Source organism: Sus scrofa, chromosome 6, assembly GCF_000003025.6.
Source record: "Sus scrofa isolate TJ Tabasco breed Duroc chromosome 6, Sscrofa11.1, whole genome shotgun sequence".
NCBI classification, from domain to species: domain Eukaryota; kingdom Metazoa; phylum Chordata; class Mammalia; order Artiodactyla; family Suidae; genus Sus; species Sus scrofa.
In genome coordinates this window covers 81,221,844-81,240,921 of record NC_010448.4, presented here as the reverse complement: position 1 = coordinate 81,240,921, position 19,078 = coordinate 81,221,844, and the positions used below count along the sequence as shown (strand labels likewise).

At 40.2% G+C, this 19,078-nt stretch overlaps 1 protein-coding gene across 7 annotated transcripts in view; it reads left to right on the top strand.

Annotated features, from left to right (window-relative positions):
• HNRNPR (heterogeneous nuclear ribonucleoprotein R) overlaps positions 1,099 to 19,078 on the top strand; it is a 36,757-nt gene continuing 18,777 nt past the window's right edge. The window contains exons 1-5 of one of the 7 annotated variants that reach the window (XM_021095513.1): positions 1,099 to 1,659; positions 4,838 to 5,006; positions 7,234 to 7,352; positions 7,899 to 8,006; positions 10,722 to 10,835. In XM_021095513.1, the coding sequence (XP_020951172.1) occupies positions 4,850 to 5,006; positions 7,234 to 7,352; positions 7,899 to 8,006; positions 10,722 to 10,835 (498 nt within the window). In that variant the 5' untranslated portion in view covers positions 1,099 to 1,659; positions 4,838 to 4,849. Of the gene's footprint in view, positions 1,660 to 1,775; positions 2,201 to 4,837; positions 5,007 to 7,233; positions 7,353 to 7,898; positions 8,007 to 10,721; positions 10,836 to 19,078 lie in introns of those variants that run through there. The other 6 variants (XM_021095510.1, XM_021095511.1, XM_021095512.1 and 3 more) reach the window with 6 other exon arrangements.

The window sequence follows — 19,078 nt, the reverse complement described above, 5'->3', positions numbered from 1 at the left end:
CTCACTCAGTGGGTTAAGGATCTGGCGTTACCATGAGCTGTGGTGTAGGCTGCAGACGTGGCTCAGATATGGCGTTGCTGTGGCTGTGGTGTAGGCCGACGGCTACAACTCTGATTGGACCCCTAGCATGGGAAGCTCCATATGCCGCGGGAAGTGGCCCTAGAAAAGGCAAAAAAGACAAAAAATAAACAAACCCTAAGAGGTCCATAGCTTATACCAGACTGTTGAATGGCACAAAACAGATTAAGAACCCTTGAGTTAGAGGGAGATTTATCTGAAGCTAATAAAGTTTAAGCTTCAAAGTCCCTTTACCATGCTCTTCCAAGACACTTCTAAATTTGTACTCATCATTTAAGATATTTTTAAGGATCCCATCATTTGTATAAGTCTCACACCCCTCAACACAAAAGTTGGATCCACCGTGATGTTTAGCTCAGTACTGGGCACATAGGTTTTGAGTAAATAATTTTTGGTTGATAGCTTCTGGAAAATCTAATGGTCCTCGAAGTGTATATGGAAGTCTTGCGGAACACTGCTTGACTTCCTCCACTCCGGCGCGGAGGGGAAGGGTGGGGTGTTGGAAGTTGAGGTAGGGAAGGAAGGGATGTGGGATTAGAGGTTTGGATTAAGGCGAGGACGAGGAACAAACCAGTAGGTGTGGAGGGTGAGAAATGTTTCAGAATAACGGAAATTAGTCTCCTTTGGGAATTAGCTCTTTTCCTGGCACGGCTCTTTGGGGTTCGTGATGTATACGTCTGTCCTGCTTTCTGAATATTAATTAGCGTCAAACCCCGCGAAGAAAGGTCCCTGCTCTGTCATTTGTACTTAACTGCTTCTGAGTAATGCCCACTTTAGCGATTTCTCCCACATTCTGATCTGCTCCCAAGGATGTGTGGAAGGCAGCCGAGGAAGCCGTTTTCTGAGCGTTCCAAGGGATGATTTTCTACACGAAAAGATTCTCGGAAAAAAACGGGCGAGCCAAATCCTTAGATCGTGCTCTAATTAAAGTCCCAAAGACGACCTAGAGGAAGGCCGGACCGCGTGGCGGTGGGCGTGTCTGGGGCGAACGCCCGCGGCGGCCGCGGCGGCGGCACGCGGGGGAATCACCAGCGCTGCGGCAGCGGCGAAGCGGCGGGAAGGCCGCGGCCCGCCAGGGCCGGCGCGGACGGCAGGGGGCGGGATTCCGGAGGCGGCCACGCGGCGCGAGGCCTACTTTTTCGGCTTCGCGTCTGCAGCAGACGAGGAGGGCGGGGCCTCGGCCACCCTGGGCCCGGTGCCCCGCAGCCTCGCCTCCACCCGGGGCTTCACGATAGACCCCTTTGTGTTCCTACCCCCGCCCCGGAGGCGCCCCAGCCGGCGGCGCTGAGTTCCCTCATTGGCTCAGCCTACGGCTTCATCGATTGGCTCCCGAGCGTCCGGAGTAGTGAGCCTCTTCTCACTACTATTGGTCCTCTGAGCTGTCCCTTAGGCTGCCGCGCGAGGTGATTGCCCGGCCGCTCCGAGTCCCTGGAAGCAGTTCCGGGAAACCCCGCGTGCTGCCGGGATCGCGTCTCGGTCCATGAGGGGGGGAGGGGGTGGCGCGCGCGCCATTTCTAGTCGTTTTCAAAGCGCCTCGCGCTGATTCTCACGGGCCCGGCCGCCGGCCCCAGATCTGTCCTGGTGAGTCTCGCGCCGGCCCGCGGGGGGAGGGGCCGGGAGCCCCGATCCGACCCTAGTGGGCCTGGCCGGGGCTCCGCACCGCGTCCCGTTTGGTTTTCTCCGAGGCCCCGGGGTGGGGGTGGGGATGGGCTGGGGGCGGCTTTGGCCTCTCCCGCCGCACCGCTGAGGGCCTAGCCCCGCTGAGGCGCCTCCTCACCCTCGCTCATCCTCCCCCCGCCCCTCCAACCCCTAGCCCTCGGTCCGGCCCACCGGGCGCCCTTCGCGCGGCCTGCCGGGTCGGTCGCGCTTTTCCCGCCTCCGCCTGTCGCTCCTCGCGGCCGGGTTGGGCCGGGCCGGACCAGCGGCCTGAGGCGTCCACGGCACCATCGCCTTTCCCCGTCGGAGCCTCCAAGCTCCTGTCTCAGTCGGCCTAGCTATGAGTGGGATGTGTTGATGCTTGGGACAGGCATGAGTGGGGGTGGGTGGGCAGAGGGCGGGATGCAAACCCCGAGTGACCTGAGCCGGGAGAAAACTTTTGTGCGAAGCAGAGGCCGAAAGGCGGGTATGTGTAGAAAGCCTCCTTCCCCTCCCCCATTCTGCATGCTGCGAGTCGAGATTTGAAGGAAAAAATGACTATTAGAGGCCATGAAACTTAGGCTTCGAGCGGCGTCTGAGATACATAATTCCAGGAATGTCACAGGCGCACTAAATTGGAAAGGCGATTCTTTTTTTTCTATGGTAGAAGCCGTATTGCCAGAATTTAAAACTTGAAGCCCTGGGGTTCTTGAAGGGTTCAGTCCTTTTACGCTACCTGTTTGAGATTTTTGCTGTCCTCTGGAGGCTGAATTTATGTCTCATGAGTCAGTCGTAGGATAAGGGCTTGACACTCCTAAGCCGAGTTAACCGTTAGTTTTCATTTCGTTGGTTCTTTAAAAGCCAGTCTCTTAAATGTGAAGAGTTTTCACGAGATGTTCAGAAAAAGTCAGGGAGAGGCTAGTGTCAGACTTCCCCAATGTCCCAGCAGCCCTTATTTAAATTTCTACTTTTTGCAAAACAGTGTAGATCAAATGACTTTAGTCACATTAGTATATTTGCTGCATCCAGAAATATGGTTTGGCTGTGTGGCATTGTATTGACACAAAACAAGAGTTTTAAATGGTCTCATAATGACATAAAAATCTTTTTAAAAATGAGCACATTGTATTTGGCTTGGAGAGAGGTTTTCCTTGACATGAAAGGTTTTATTTTCTGGACTCTAATAGCTGTACTTTTTTTTTTTTTTTTTTTTTTTTTTTTTAAGGTTACAGACTTTTTGAAATTTTCAACCAGTTTCAGAATCACCTTGTAGAGAGCCTTTGCAGTGAATGGTAGACATAAATATTTGTCTTGCGATTAATACACAACTTGTCTTTTTGCTTTACACATACTTAAAAGAAAAAATACCACCTTAACAGATGTTTATTGAACTTTTCTGTTAAAAATTTGCTTTCTTTCCGTGACTAATAGAATTCTCAGATGCAATACTGCAAGGGTTTGTGTTACCGAGAACTTTTGAGTTCTGATGATCTTATGCTCGTATGGGGGGGGAACAACTGTATGTTCATAAAGAGATTTTGGACTTTAGGATGCATCTTTGTAGAAGTAGGTTGTATTAATCAGTAAACGATTTATCTTACACTGTAAGTAGCTTCTTGATCAAAAGTGTGCCAGTTTTGAATGTTTTTGCCAGTCCATCAGAATTTGGGGCTTGTCTTGAGAGACATTTATCTACCCAGAATTTAACCGTGGAGTCTGCATCTGTATAGACATTATTGGGTTACTAAGTCTTAATGATGTTTTGTAATCATAATAAGTCATGATATTTATCTCATTTTCAGAGGGACCCTTTCTGCATTTTCCTCTCTTCCTACTCAGTCTCTTCTTCCCTTTTTCATTAACTTCAACTAAATATCAGTGGACTTTGAAATGAAGTTGTTTTAATTAAGAAGAATGCACTTGGTGTGCATTTGCATAGTGTTTTGATAAGCAGTCTGGAAGTGTGGTTACCTTATGTATGAGTTTTACTGCTTTTCAGGAAACTTGTATTTTCTTTATAGCTGGTATTTTGAGTTTCATCAAGTAGGCTTTTCCTTTGAGATCCACCTTCATGTCCTTAATTTCAGTATTTGTTGCAGTGTCTTTATTCTGCTTATTCATCACATTATAATTTCACCACGGACAAATGCACTTTAATTCCCTTTTGAGGAGGCAGTATAGAGACTGGCCTTGTTTTGGTTTTATTATTTAATCTCTCTGTCAGGGTGTTGGTCCATTTCAGCATTACATACAGGTTGAACACCCAGAATGATTTGGGTAGGTTAATCTGAGACATCTGACCTAAGTTTATTCTCATTAGGTAATGTTTGTTGAAACTATGTGGAAGACATTAGTTGTCTGTTCTCAAATACGTTTTTCAGTTTTATTTTACTGATACAAAAAATTCAGTATATACTCATGACTTTTTTTTTTTAAAGAAGCAGCCTTAACTCTAGCTCACTTTTTATTTTATGTGGACTTAAAACAATCATTTAGCTTTTAAACCTGGTCATTTTTTCTTTTAAATCTGTGAATGGGAGTAGCAAACTAATTTTAGAACAAAAATTAATGTCAAGTTGTGTTTTTTGTTTTAAGTGAGGTGGAGAAAACCCAAACCACCAGCAGGTTGAACTAGAGACAACAGGGCATTTATTTCACACCTATCTTGGATTTGAAGCAGAGCTAGGAAAACTTGAAAGTCCTTGAACATTGATTAAGTGGTCTGTGGGTGTTCATTCTGTTTTTAAACCAAACTTGTAAAAACTGTATAAGAATTGCGAGCTGAGGGGCTTTTTAGTATTTTGTGGTGATTTGTTGATACGATCGTCAGGACACAGTAGCTGCCCTTGTTAATTGGTGATTCTACCTTAAGTAATTTTCAAGCCTTTATTTAACCTAGTGTACATGAAGTTCCTTAAAGATATAACGCTTCCATGTACATTTTCTATGGTTTTACAGCGTTATTGCAAATTTAGATCAGATACATCAGAAAAGGCATCATAAAATAATATTTTGAGAGTGGTTATTAGCAGCATGTATACAAATTAGTTTAGATAAATCATGCATTGTCCTACAAACTAGTTATTTCTGGCTTAATGTAATATAGCTCCTGAATTTTTTCCAGCAGCATAATAAAATGGCTAATCAGGTGAATGGTAATGCGGTACAGTTAAAAGAAGAGGAAGAACCAATGGATACTTCCAGTGTAACTCACACAGAACACTACAAGACACTGATAGAGGCAGGCCTCCCACAGAAGGTGGCAGAAAGACTTGATGAAATATTTCAGACAGGTATAATATGCATTTCTTGTTTCTGACTGGTTATGAAAGTGAGGGCAAACCACTTTGAATTTTATAGATTTTTTTAAGGTTAAATATTACTTATTGTTTCTGATCTATGTAGAGCTGAATGTTACTTTCCCTTCATTGAGGGCATACTGGGTTTGACTTTGATATTCTTATTTCATTATTTCGAAGCCTTCTTAGTGTTGAATATGCAGTCTTAGTTGTTTCAGAACAGTACATCAATTTGTTAGATTTACTACCAATTAAAATGTTTCAGTGTATCAAATTTTACATTTTTTTCTTAATCTAAATCAGTCATCATTTTGCTTTTACTTTTCTACTTTTAGCTTCTTAAAGTGATTGTTAAAACAGCTCAGGTCTGATTAGGTGGCATAATAAGAGGACTAGTTAGACTGTATTTTCTGAAACCATAATAAATGTCAGACTCTGAGAGTTTATGGCCTGTCTAGTTTCCAAGAGAGAGAAATTCACAACTCTCAGTAATTTGGAAGTGTTTGGTCTGTTAACAGCTGCTTTTTTTTTTTTTTTTTTTTTTTTTAATCTAGGAGTCCCATAGTTAAGTGTTTAAAGCAAATTTGAACATTTTAATAAGGTTGTTGTAAGTGGTTTGAAGTTCTAAAGAGGGAGAGGATATTTACCCCTAGGGAGCGTTGTTCATAAATAAATTTGTCCTCCCCCTTTGGGGCCATAGATGGAAACTTTCTTCCTCTGTGTTTTGTGTGCCTATCCAGTTTCTGGGAGAGAGAATTGAATTGTCTCAAAAATGTGTCTTAAGTACTGTAGTGATAAATATCCGGGTTTTGTCCTTAAAATTTTTTTTTTTTTTTTTTTTTTTTTTAATCTGAGAAGCTCAGGATAATTAAAATGACTCCTGGGTGATGGTCCCCTTTGGAAATCAATCCTCAGGAACTTTCTGTGACATTCTGCCTTAGAGAATTGGCAGTGATCTGCTTAGAGATGCTCTCTTATAGAGTGTTTTGTTATTGATAAGAGGCTGATGGTTTGGGTGTAGGTTTGGATTGACAGAATGGATTGATGGGTTGGTTGTGGCTTTGGGTGGTGATATGGATTACTCAGTAAGGAAACTCCAGTTACTTAGGCATGCTCGCTTTGAGCTTTTAAAACAAATCTTGGCAACATTTGAAAAAAGTAACTTTGCAAGTGACATTACATTTATTTAAAATGTATTTACTGTGTGGAATAAAGTTCTTTTTGTTTTTACTAAAATGGAGTCACTTTTGATGTTAGTTCATATGGGGGTTTTAATCCGCCAGATATTTCCATTTTACTTTGGATCAATTCTGAAATATATTGAGAAGTATAAAATTTAACAGACAAGAAATTATATTTAAACTTAGTAGATGTTCTGTGTGCAGTTAAATATACTATATACATAGAATGCAGTCCATATATTTTTTGTATAGTTTTGCTTATAAGTCCATAGTAAAGTCCTTTTAATGCCATTTGAAAAAAATTGTCATTGTTGACAGTGTTGTGAATGCCACAGCATCTTTTAAAATCTCAGCATGACACTTCCGGAGAACAAAAAAAATGCCTTAAAATACGACTTTCAGAATTGATTAATCAAGCTGCACTTATATTTATAGAAAAGTTTAAAATTATGCCTTTCCACATTCTGACTGCAGCAAAGTGCTCAGATAAAAAAATGAATTTCATTTTATCTTTGGTGGCAAGGAGGGAAAGCCTTTGACACTTTTGGAGGAGTGGAAAGAATTGTTTAGTATAACGCTTCTCATTTTTTTCCCCCTACGTCTTGTGTGGTTAGCAGCAACTCCAGTGGTCCATATAATTTGAAGGATGATCCTTGGGGAATACAGTATATTCTTACCACTCTGACATAACCAGAACTTGTTATATTAATGCTTAATCTGAAGTTTGTACATCCGATTTAATTTCCAAGACTTAAGCCTTTTGGGTAGTGGGAAATGGGGTTAGAATTTTTAAGGTTTTTTATGGGATGTGGGGATTGAAATTCGAGTTTATAGGTGTTAACATTTTATCTTTTGTTTTCATATTTGTACTCTTGACCTCTCCGTAGAGAATTTGTATGGCTGCCTATATGCATATAGTTAAATGAAAATGTAGTTAGTGATAGTATTGAATATAACAGTTCTTGATTAAACATTGATAGCATAGTTTAGATTTTCCCCTTTGTTGCAGTAATGTTACCCCTTTTCAATTTAATTTTTAGGATTGGTAGCTTATATCGATCTTGATGAAAGAGCAATTGATGCTCTCAGGGAATTTAATGAAGAAGGAGCTTTGTCTGTACTACAACAGTTCAAGGAAAGTGACTTATCACATGTTCAGGTAAGGTCACTACTCAGAAATGTCTTTGAACACCTAATGATAGGAAATTATTTTACTATTTTTTTTTTTTTTTTCCTATGGAGAAGTGGTATTTTTGTTTGTGACTACCTCTGCTTCTTTTTAAAAGTAGCTTAAAGAAAAAAAGATCTACATGACAGAGTTTTCAGAAACACAAGTACAAAGTAAAAGTCTCCTACTCCTTTTTAACATTTTGGATTATCTGATCCTGTTTTATTATCTTGGAGGGAAGTAATGTAGATGGGAGGAATCATTTCAGGATATCTGGCAAAAATAGCCCAGATGCATTTAAATATCAACAAATTGAAGGCTTTTTTGCCAGTGTAGAAGGTAAGCTTCTTGAGGTCTTGTCTGTGTTAACTGCTTTCTGCCCAGTCTCTGGCATATAATAACCACTCAGCAAATATTCGTTGAGTAAATAAATGAGTAAATTTGTTAAAATTCTGGTCTTCTGAAATTTAAATTATGTGTTTGACCCTTCAACAATTCCTGGTGATTCTTTTTCATTGAATTACTTGACTGTTCTAGAACAAAAGTGCATTTTTATGTGGAGTTATGAAGACCTACAGGCAAAGGGAGAAACAGGGGAGCAAGGTGCAAGAATCCACAAAGGGACCCGATGAAGCAAAGATTAAGGTAAAACTTGACTTGGATAGTTGTAATGAAATTAAATTTAAAGATGAAATCAAATGCTTCTTTTCATGTTTCTTAGAAACATTTTTTTTTTTTTTAAAAAAAACCTAGTGTTTAGAAATGAGATAATTTAAGGAAAATTGCAAGAGAAGAATTTTGGGGGCAGACATTTAAGTGTATGTTTGGTGAAAATTCTTAAACACTCTCCCTTATTCCTTGTTCTTCTGGTTATGAATGATAGCTCTTTATTGACACTTCCAGTAATAGTTTTTTGGACTGACTCAGTCATGTCTCTTGGTTCAGCTTCTTTCCAGGCATTTTGTGTTTTCTTTGACCGAAGAGGTGTTTTTCTAACTGCTTTCCGCCTTTTGAATTTATATTTACCTCAGTTTCTTTGTAAACTGGGAATAGTAATAGTACCTATCTCTTTGATTTGTTGTGAGAATTAAAGGAATTAAGATACATAAAGTACTTAGAGTAATACCTGGAATGCAATGAGAGCAGTATAACTATGAAGCCATTATTATTATTACTATTATTGTTGTTATTTAGATAAGCTGCTCTAAAAGATGAATATAGTGCTTTTAGTAAAAGACCAGTGAACCTAATACCATATATCTTTTAAATAATAGGTGAAAACTCTACTTGCTGTAATGGTTGATGGTTTTTGTTTTGTTTTGGGTTTGGGGGAGTTTTTTTTCGGCTGAGCCTGCAGCATGTGAAAGTTCTCAGACCAGGGATTGAGAACTTGCACCACAGCTGCAGCAATGCCAGATCCTTAAGCCACTGCACCACAAGAGGAACTTCCTGTAATGGTTGTTTTTTGTTTTGTTGGCTTTTTTTTTGGTTGTGCCTGAGGCATACAGAAATTCCCAGGCCAGGGATCAAAGTGTACCACCAGTAACCAGAGCCATAGCAGTGACAATGCCAGATCTTTAACCCACTAAGCCACCAGGGAATTCCTATAATGGTTTTTTTTTTAAAAAAACTTATTACTGTTTATTGAGTAGGTCTGTATTATTTCCCTGGTGCTAGCTATTTGCTATTGACAAGGTATGTGTTGTATGTGTATTACATATTTATACAAGTAACGTATAAATATGTAACATACATAGTGCATATACATTTTATTGTACACATATTTCTATGGTTAAAACAGTCAAAGGTAGAGGAATGGAGGGTCTAATGTAACTGAAATTTCAGAGTTTCAGGGTTTTTTTTTTTGTCTTTTTGTCTTTTTTTGTCTTTTCTAGGACTGCACCCTAGCATATGGAGGTTCCCAGGCTAGGGGTCTAATCGGAGCTATAGCTGCTGGCCTACGCCAGAGCCATGACAGTGCCAGATCCGAGTTGAGTCCTCGACCTATACCACAGCTCAAGGCAGTGACGGATCCTTAACTTGCTGAGTGAGGCCAGGGATGGAACCTGCAACCTCTTGGTTCCTAGTCAGATTCGATTGCACTGCACCACGACAGGAACTCCTGGGGGTTTTTTTGTTTTTTTTTTTTAAGATATTTTTGAAAACTACTGAACTTGATGTCTAAAATCTTGTATTGCTCTAACATTCTGCGATTTTAAAAACCTGAAGTATAAAATTCTCCCTTTTTTAGGTAAATTGCATTTCTTTTTTACCACTGTGTCTTTGTTCTGTAGGGCTTTCATGTAAACAGAAGTGCTAAGGCCAAGAACATTATCTTCTCTTCTTTTCTGATTCCTCTTAATACCTAATATAATGTGAGGGAGGTTGGAAATGAGGAAACATGGTTTTATTTATTTTTGAACCCTGAGAGTATGTTCATTTGGTAATTGCCAAATATTTTGAGTCTGCTCTGTGGGAAGTGGCCTGTTTCTTATGGAGCTTATGGTATAGTAGGGATACAAAGCAAAAGAATCAAACAAAATAAAGGTAAATTACTTGAGTAAAATTGCAAGTCAGAGTAAGAAGATACGAGAAATAGTAAATGAGAGAAGTTTCACAAAAGAGGTAGAACTTTTTTTTTTTTTTTCTTTTTATGGCTGCACCTGCACCTTATGGAAATTCCCTCACTGGGGGTTGAATCATAGCTAGAGCTGCTGGCCTACGCCACAGCCACAGCAACCTGGGATCCAAGCCACATCTGCGACCTACACCACAGCTCACAACAACGCCAGATCCTTAACCCACTGAGCGAGGCCAGGGATTGAACCCATGTTCTCATAGATTCTACTTGGTTTGTTGACTGCTGAGCCCGGAAGGGAATTCCAAGAGGTAGGACTTCTGACTTTTTTTTAAGGACAGAGAGCATTTTATTTGAGAAGAATCACTAGTGGATATAAGTATGGTATGTAAAGGGAACAAATAAGGAAAAAAATCTAATTTATGTAGAGGGGGTACAAAGTGAGGAATACTGTGGTATAAGTATGAATAGGTAGCCTGGGAACAGCTTGTGTTGAAATTATAATTCCCCCCTTTTCTGTTTTTGTAACAAAAAATAGATGTGTGCTTAGAGATTTAATTTGCCTACCACTCTTTCCATTAAATGTATGGAAAGGAGAAAAGTCAACACCTATGAGAGGAAACAGTGTGAATTTTGTGGGTTTTTTGTTTGTTTAGTTTTGTTTTTTGCCTGACTAAAGTACATTACTTAGGATGTTGAGATATGTTTTGGAAAAGATTAATATTTTGATTTATGTGTCATTTAATATTGAAGTATAAACAATTATATATATTTATCTTTAGGCCTTGCTTGAGAGGACTGGTTATACTCTGGATGTTACCACAGGACAGAGAAAATATGGTGGTCCTCCACCAGACAGTGTGTACTCTGGTGTGCAACCTGGAATTGGAACAGAAGTAAGTGTTTGCTGAAATCGTTTCAGTTTGTAAATTAGTCTATGTATTATTGCATGATGGGAAAAAAATGCTTATTTTTTTTTCAGGGTAACGATTATTGTTTTTTTTTTGGATATCCATTTGTATTTTCCTGCCATCATAAGTAGGGATAATCATGTGACTGATAGATAGCCAAACACTTTGTGAAGGAATGTAGAGTTCTTGGAACTGGTTGCTAAAACTATGAGGTTATTAAGAAGAATCAGTTGCTTTATTCTGTTTTTGTTTCTGTTTTATGTTTCATAATTTTGAATGATGCTTGTGTTCCCTCCTTGACCCTCCTCTCTCTCACATAGACCATATGCAATATTTACAGAGAGGTTTTGAAGGAAGTAGTTTGCACAAGGGAAGGGTGTTGAATCAGATAAAAGATTGAATATATTTGTCTATATTTGAACAAAAAAGGAATTTCTCCTCCATCTGTGCCTTCATGAAGATTTCTTCATATGCCCTTACACTAGCCTGTTCTAATCCTTTAATGGGAAAAAACTATGTGTCAAATGGTAAGCGCTATTTTTGCAGGGACCTTTTCTGATTTGGTTTCTCCACTGTGTCTATTTAGTGCCTAGCATAATGCTAGAACTATAGTAGGAACACAGTATTTGACAAATGATTGTCTATGGTTTTTTTCCTATATGAGGGCTTTGTAACTTTAAATTATATTAAATGAGAGTTCCCATTGCTGGGTAATGGAAACAAATCCGACTAGGAACCGTGAGGTTGCGGGTTCGATCCCTGGCCTCGCTCAGTTGGGTCGAGGATCCGCCGTTGCCATGAGCTGTGTGGTGTAGGTCGCAGACGAGGCTCAGATCTGGCGTTGCTGTGGCGTAGGCTGGCAGCTACAGTCTGGGAACCTCCATATGCCATGGGTGCAGCCCTGAAAAGACCAAAAAAAAAAAAAAGAACCTGGAGTTCCCATCGTGGCGCAGTGGTTAATGAATCCAACTAGGAACCATGAGGTTGCGGGTTCAATCCCTGCCCTTGCTCAGTGGGTTAACGATCCGGTATTGCCGTGAGCTGTGGTGTAGGTCGCAGACTCGGCTTGAATCCCTCGTTGCTGAGGCCGTGGCGTGGGCTGGCAGCTATAGCTCCGATTAGACCCCTATCCTGGGAACGGCCGCGGGAACGGCCCAAGAAATGGCAAAAAGACCAAAATAAATAAATAAATAAATAAATAATATTAAATGATAATTTTTATATTAAATGATAATATAAAAGGGTTTTCTTTCTTTTCTATATGAGGGCTTTGTAACTTTAAATTATATTAAGTGATAATATGAAAGGATTTTCTTTAAAACAAAGTGATGGATTTTCTTTGAAACAAACTTAGGTTATGATGCCAGTTAAGTATTTAGATGGTTTATTATGTATCTCTTACTTTTATTAGAAATCTAAGAAATCTTAAAACTTTACTCAAACATTAGCAGTGACACCCTCCTAAAAGCTGAAACTTACTCTTCATGTAGCCAGAAGCAAAGATTATTATTTCTAGTTTGTGAATAGGTAAACAAAGACATCACCATTTAACGTAATTTTTTTAGCTTTATATCAGAGTTGATTCTGGTTATGTTTTCTGTATGTATGTTTACACTTACTTTTTTTGGTTCCCTGAACTTCTTTTAGATATTATCATAGTTAATGTTCTATTTCTTTTTTTTTTTTTTTTTTTTTTTTTGTTGTTGTTGTTGTTGTTGTTGTTTCTATTTCTTGGGCCGCTCCCGCGGCATATGGAGGTTCCCAGGCTAGGGGTTGAATCGGAGCTGTAGCCACCGGCCTACGCCAGAGCCACAGCAACGCGGGATCCGAGCCGCGTCTGCAACCTACACCACAGCTCACGGCAACGCCGGATCGTTAACCCACTGAGCAAGCGCAGGGACCGAACCCGCAACCTCATGGTTTCTAGTCGGATTCGTTAACCACTGCGCCACGACGGGAACTCCCAATGTTCTATTTCTTAATATTTAACATTATTAAAGGGATATCAGCTTTTTTTTTTTTTTTTTTTTTTTTTTAATTGGCCCCACATGTACCATATGGAAGTTCCTGGGCCAGGGATTGAATCCGAGCCACAGCTGTAGCAAGGCTGGATCCTTTAACCCACTATGCCATCTTAGGGATCAAACCTGCACCTCCACTGCGATCTGAGCCACTGAGTCGGATTCTTAAGCCACTGCACCACAGTGAGAGCTTCAAATCATTTTTATTTTTTATTATTTTTTTCTTTTTTGGCCACCCCGCAGCATATGGAGTTCCCAGGCCAGGGATCAGATCTGGGCTTCAGTTATGAACTAAGCCGAAGCTGCGGCAATGGCAGATCCTTAACCCACTGTGCTGGGTTGGGAATTGAACTTGCATCCCAGCACTCTCAAGATGCCACCAATCCCATTGTGCCACAGTGGGATCTCTACATTTTTTTCATTTTGGTCTTTTGTCTTTTTTTTAAGGGCTGCATCTGCGGCATATGGAGGTTCCCAGGCTAGGGGTCTAATGGGAGCTGTAGCCGCTGGCCTACGCCAGAGCCACAGCAATGCCAGATCCTAGCCACATCTGCCACCTACACCACAGTTCATGGCAACACTGGATCCTTAACCCACTGAGTGAAGCCAGGAATGAAACCTCATGGTTCTTGGTAGGATTCGTTTCTGCTCTTCCACGATGAGAACTCCATACATTTTTATTTTTTATGATACCTTAATCAGCTACATATGTTTGTTTTGAGTCTCAAAAAACTACTCTAAGTTGGTTATTGTTATAACTCACAATATTTAGAATTGCTCTTATAGGAGCAAATGTCATTGAAACATAATATACAGGTGAATAATATTTCAGTCTTTTATTCACTTTTGTCCTCTTATTATCCCCTTCCACCATCCTTTATCATAAATGTTCTACTTATGTTGTGAACTCTTTCAAATCTACATTTATATTTTATTATTCTTTTTAATGGCTGCACCTGTATCATATGGAAGTTCCTGGGCTAGGGGTCATATCAGAGCTGCAGTTGAGGCCTGTGCAGCTTGCGGCAGCACTGGATCCTTAACCCACTGAGCAAGCCAGGGATTGTACCTTCATCCTCACAGAGACAGTGTTGGGTCCTTAACCCACTGAACCACGGTGGGAACTCTACATATTTCATCTTTAACAATACGAAAATATAGTTCAGCTTTCCTATTTAAACTCATATACCGTATGTGTTTTTTTCTAATGATACCAGATTTTATTCTTGGTATCAGGATTTCCCCCCCCTTACCTTAATGCCCTCATATAAAATGGATAAAAATGGAATTGCTCCTGGAAGTTCTCTTGTGTCTCAGTGGGTTAAGGATCTGGCATTGTCACTGCTGTGGCATAGGTTTGATCCCCAGCACAGGAACTTCTATATGGCGTGGGTATGGCCAAAAATGGGGAAAAAAATGTAATTGTTCCTTTGTGTTTTTCTTGTTCTTTGAGGCGGCTTGAAACACCTCCAAGATTTTATTTTATTTTATTTTATTTTATTTTATTAATGACTGCACCCATGGCCTATGGAAGTTCCTGGGCCAGAGATTGAACCCAGGTCACAGCTGTGGCAACACTAGCTGGATCCTTTAACCCACTGCACCAGGCTGGGGGTGGAACATGCACTTCTGCAGCAACCCCAAGCCACTGCGGTTGGATTCTTAACCCAATGCACCACAGTGCGAACTCCTAGGAGAATATGTTTTGAAAAAGTTGTCTGGAGTTCCTGTCGTGGTGCAGCAGAAATGAATCTGTGAGGTTGTGAGTTTGATTCCAGGCCTCACTTAGTGGGTTAAGGATCTGGTGTGGCTGTGAGCTGTGGTGTAGGTCACAGATGTGGCTTGGATCTGGTGTTGCTGTGGCTATGGCTTAGGCTGGCAGCTACAGCTCAGATTGGCCCCTAGCCTGGGAACCTCCATATGCCACGGGCACGGCCCTAAAAAGAGAAAAAAAAGAAAAAAGAAAGAAGAAAAACTTGTCTATAATACACCATTCAGCATGTGATATTCTTGTTTGTATTTATCAATTAATGTGATATATTCTTAGTCTTGTTTCTTTAACTAGTTATAAAATTTTTAGGAATAGAAGTTGTCTGTATAATATGGTTATGTTCTTCACAATTCCCTATATAGCCTGGAGTAAAATTAGTTGGTAGTATCTATTCCATAATTACAGAAATAAACTTTTTTAGCCCATTGGATTGGTTTCATAAATGAGCTCTTTAATGGAAACTTGTTATACCTTTGGTTTATATAAGTAAAGAGTTTGCCTAGTACTTTAAGATTTCACTGGAAGTATTTGAACATTTTAATAAACTATTTTGAGTATTTAATTAGAAGTGAGTTGTATGCTAATTGTGAATTATGTATACATTCTCTTAAATTGCATTGCCTTTTTAGGAGAAAGATACATTTTTCTCTATGTTAGATATCATTACGTACAACAGATATGGTGGCAGCAAAATTCCTGTGTAAGATCACCAGCCTAGGAGTTCCCACTGTGGCATAGTGGGTTAATGATCTGGCTTGTCTCTGTGAAGGTGCTGATTCTGTCCCTGGCCCTGTGCAGCAGGTTAAGGATCCAGCATTGCTGCAGCTATGGTGTAGGTTGAAGCTGTGGTGTACCTTGGTCATAGCTCTGGCTTGGATTTGATCCCTGGCCTGGGAACTTCCACATGCTGCGGGGGTGGCCAGAAAAGAAAAGGGAAAAAAAAAAAAAAGATCACTAGCCTGAGCCATTCCTGTCAAGCAATTTGTTACAACATAATTGTAGTGTAGAATTTTGGATTCCTCCTTGTAAGTTTACATTTCATTAGATTTGGCCTATATGTGTTGAAAAAGTTTTTTGTTTTTTTTTTTTCCTAGGGCCACACCCGAGGCATATGGATGTTCCCAGGCTAGGGGTCTAATCTGAACTGTAGCCGCCAGCCTACACCAGAGCCACAGCAACTCGGGATCCGAGCCTCGTCTTCTACCTACACCACAGCTCACGGCAATGCCGGATCCTTAACCCACTGAGCAGGGTCAGGGATCGAACCCACAACCTCATGGTTCCTAGTTGGATTTGTTAACCACTGAGCCATGATGGGAACTCCTAGAAAGTTTTGAAAAATAGGTTTTTAGTATATTGGGTTGGTAGATTTATTAAATAATTGATTTTACTTGGTGTCATTTTTGATGCTCTGAAATTTGGGTTTTATTTTGGGGTTTTTTTGGTGGGGAGGGTGTTGCTTTTTAAGGCCGAACCTGTGGCATGGGGAGGTTCCCAGGCTAGGGGTCCAAATCTGAGTTACAGCTGCCAACCTATGCCACAGCCACAGCAAAGCCAGATCCAAGCCATGTCTGCTACCTGTGTCACAGCTCATGGCAATGCTGGATCCTTAACCCACTGAGCAAGGCCAGGGATCGGACCCACATCCTCATGGATCCTAGTTGGGTTTGTTAACCGCTGAACTATGAAGGGAACTCCTGGGGTTTTCTTCTGTGATTCATTACTGTTATTAAAAATTATTATTAGCTCTTGATTGAGGAAGTTGAAATTAGTGTCACTGCCTAAATTAAGTTGGAGCTCTCCTGTGGTGCAGCAGGTTAAAGATCTGGCATTGTCACTCAGTGGTTCTGGTCACTGCTGTGGTGCACGTTTGATCTCTGACCTGGGAACTTTTGCATGCTGTAGGTGCAGCTAAAATAAAGTTATGACAAGACTAGGAGGTTTTATCTTTGTATCTACTGTAAATTAACTCATTAACAGGCATTGTTGCTAAGCATTGGTCTTAAATTGAGAAATACATAAGAATGATAAGTATCATTTTTGAGAGGTATTTTTCTTTAGTGTGCCTTGACTATCAGGCCTAGTCTGCTTATAGTATCTTTGTATTCTTTATTTTTTCTGTTCCTTTTCCTTCTGTTTTTATTGAGAAATAGATGGCATATAGCATTATATAAGTTGAAGGTGTATAGCATAATGGTTTGACTTACATACATCACATAATGATGACCACACTAAGTTTAGTGGGCATCCACCATCTCATATAGATCCAAAATTAAATAAATAGAAAAAATAATATTTTTTCCTTTTGATGAGTATTCTTAGGATTTACTCTCTTAGCAACTTTCTTACATAACATACAGTAGTTTAATTGTATATATTTAGGGAGTTCCTGTCATGGCTTAGTGGTTAATGAACCCGACTAGGATCCATGAGGATGTGGGCTCAATCCCTGGCCTCCCTCAGTGGGTTAAGAGTCTGGTGTTGTGAGCTGTGGTATAGGTTGCAGATGTGGTTCAGATCCCACATGGCTTTGGCTGTGGCTGTGGCTGTAGTTTGATTCGACCCCTAGCCTTGTAACTTCCATATGCTGCAAGTGTGGCATATGGAAGAAGAAAAATTATATATATTTGTTTTTCTTCTTTTTTGGCTGCCCTGCGGCATTATGGAGTTCCAGGGCTAGGGATCAGATCCCAGCTGCAGCTGTGACCCAAGCCACAGCTGTCAAGAGAACTCCTATATAATAAGCTTTTGTTTAAAGAATATAGTGTTGATATTCTGTGGATGAATTCAAAGGAAATGGTAGATTGGGATCTAACTCTGGTGTTTTAGCAAATGAAAGTGTTAAAGAAGCAGTGTATTTGATAGGCCTTAAGTATATGACTTTGTAGCACCTGGATTGAATTATATGTAAAGAAAAGCTATTGTGTTTGCAAAATAGTGAAGTTGGATAATGGAAGATAATCAAAAGACTGTTTAGCTGCCTGGTTGCTTCTCTTGATTCCTTCTGGAGTCTCAGAGGGCTTCCTTTATTCCTGTTGAAGTAATCAATGGATAGATAGTGGACAGGTAAAATTTTTTCAAAGCCTCAATGCCTAGTGAGTAAAGGGAGAGCCGTAATGGTATTCACTAGATTCTATTGGTTGTGGAGGGGGAGAATTAACCTGCACATGACTGAGGGTTTACTCTGAATAGCTCATATGGAGCCAGAATAGCTCAGCGACCAACAAATTAATAAAAGGAAAAATTTGTGTTACATTTTAGTTAATTAAAATGGAGCTTAAAAAACTTTAAAAGGAGTGATGCTGATTAGTTTTGGAATACAATTTACAGTCTTTTCAAGTTTTTTTAATTTCTAAGTTGAACTGATCTTAAAATGAGGCCATCTTCTATTTCTTAAACAAATCAGTATTTTTGGCCCATTTCTTCATGGACTCCAGTGACTATAATATTGAGTACTTTGTTGACTGTAGGTTTTTTGATGTTTCTTCTAAAGTAAAACAGTATTCTTATGGAAAAGCTGTGACTTGGACTTCTAACATTCAAATGATAATCTTGAGTACAGGGAGCATACTCTTATGATTTTTTTCTGTGACGTAATCATTAAATTGCTTTTCCTGGACATACAGATTTTTTTCACTTTGGGTATGCTTAATGAGGCAAAACTGGTGGTTCTAAAAATACAGACACATGTTCTATAAGTAGTGTAAAGATCTGACACTTAAGAGTTCCCGTTGTGGCTCAGCAGAAATGAATCTGATTAGTATCCATTAGGTTGCGGGTTCAATCCCTGGCTTCGATCAGTGGGTTAAGGATCCGGCGTTGCCGTGAGCTGTGGTGTAGGTCTCAGACATGGCTTGGCTCTCATGTTGCTGTGGCGTAGGCCAGCAGCTACAGTTCTGATTTGACCCCTAGCCTGGGAACCTCCATATGCCACGAGTGCGGCCCTAAAAAGACCAAAAAAAAAAAAAGATCTGACACTTAGCTTCCTCACTTGGCTGTGTTCAACTGTATTTTTATAGTGCCACTACACGTGCTTTCTTTGCTTTTACATATATTCATAATAGGTAGGAGAAAATGTGGATGTAAACGATGTAATTTTGAAGCACCACTGTATTATGTTGATAGAAATAATATAAAGCAGAATTTACTTCCCAGAACAGTTTTAAAATATTCAGATACAAATACTGTCAAGTGCAAAAAAATATTCTAACCAGGCTAGGCCTGGGTGTGGCCAGAGAGCCTGGCCACACTAAAAACTGTATTTCAAAATTAATTGCAGTTGCTCTTGTGTATTTTTTATCTCAGAATACCACTTTTTCTTTTTAGGGCCGCACCTGTGGCATGTGGAAGTTCCTAGGCCAGTGGACTAATCAGAGCTGTTGCTGAGGCCTACACCACAGACACAGCAACACCAGATCCCAGGTGCATCTGCGGTA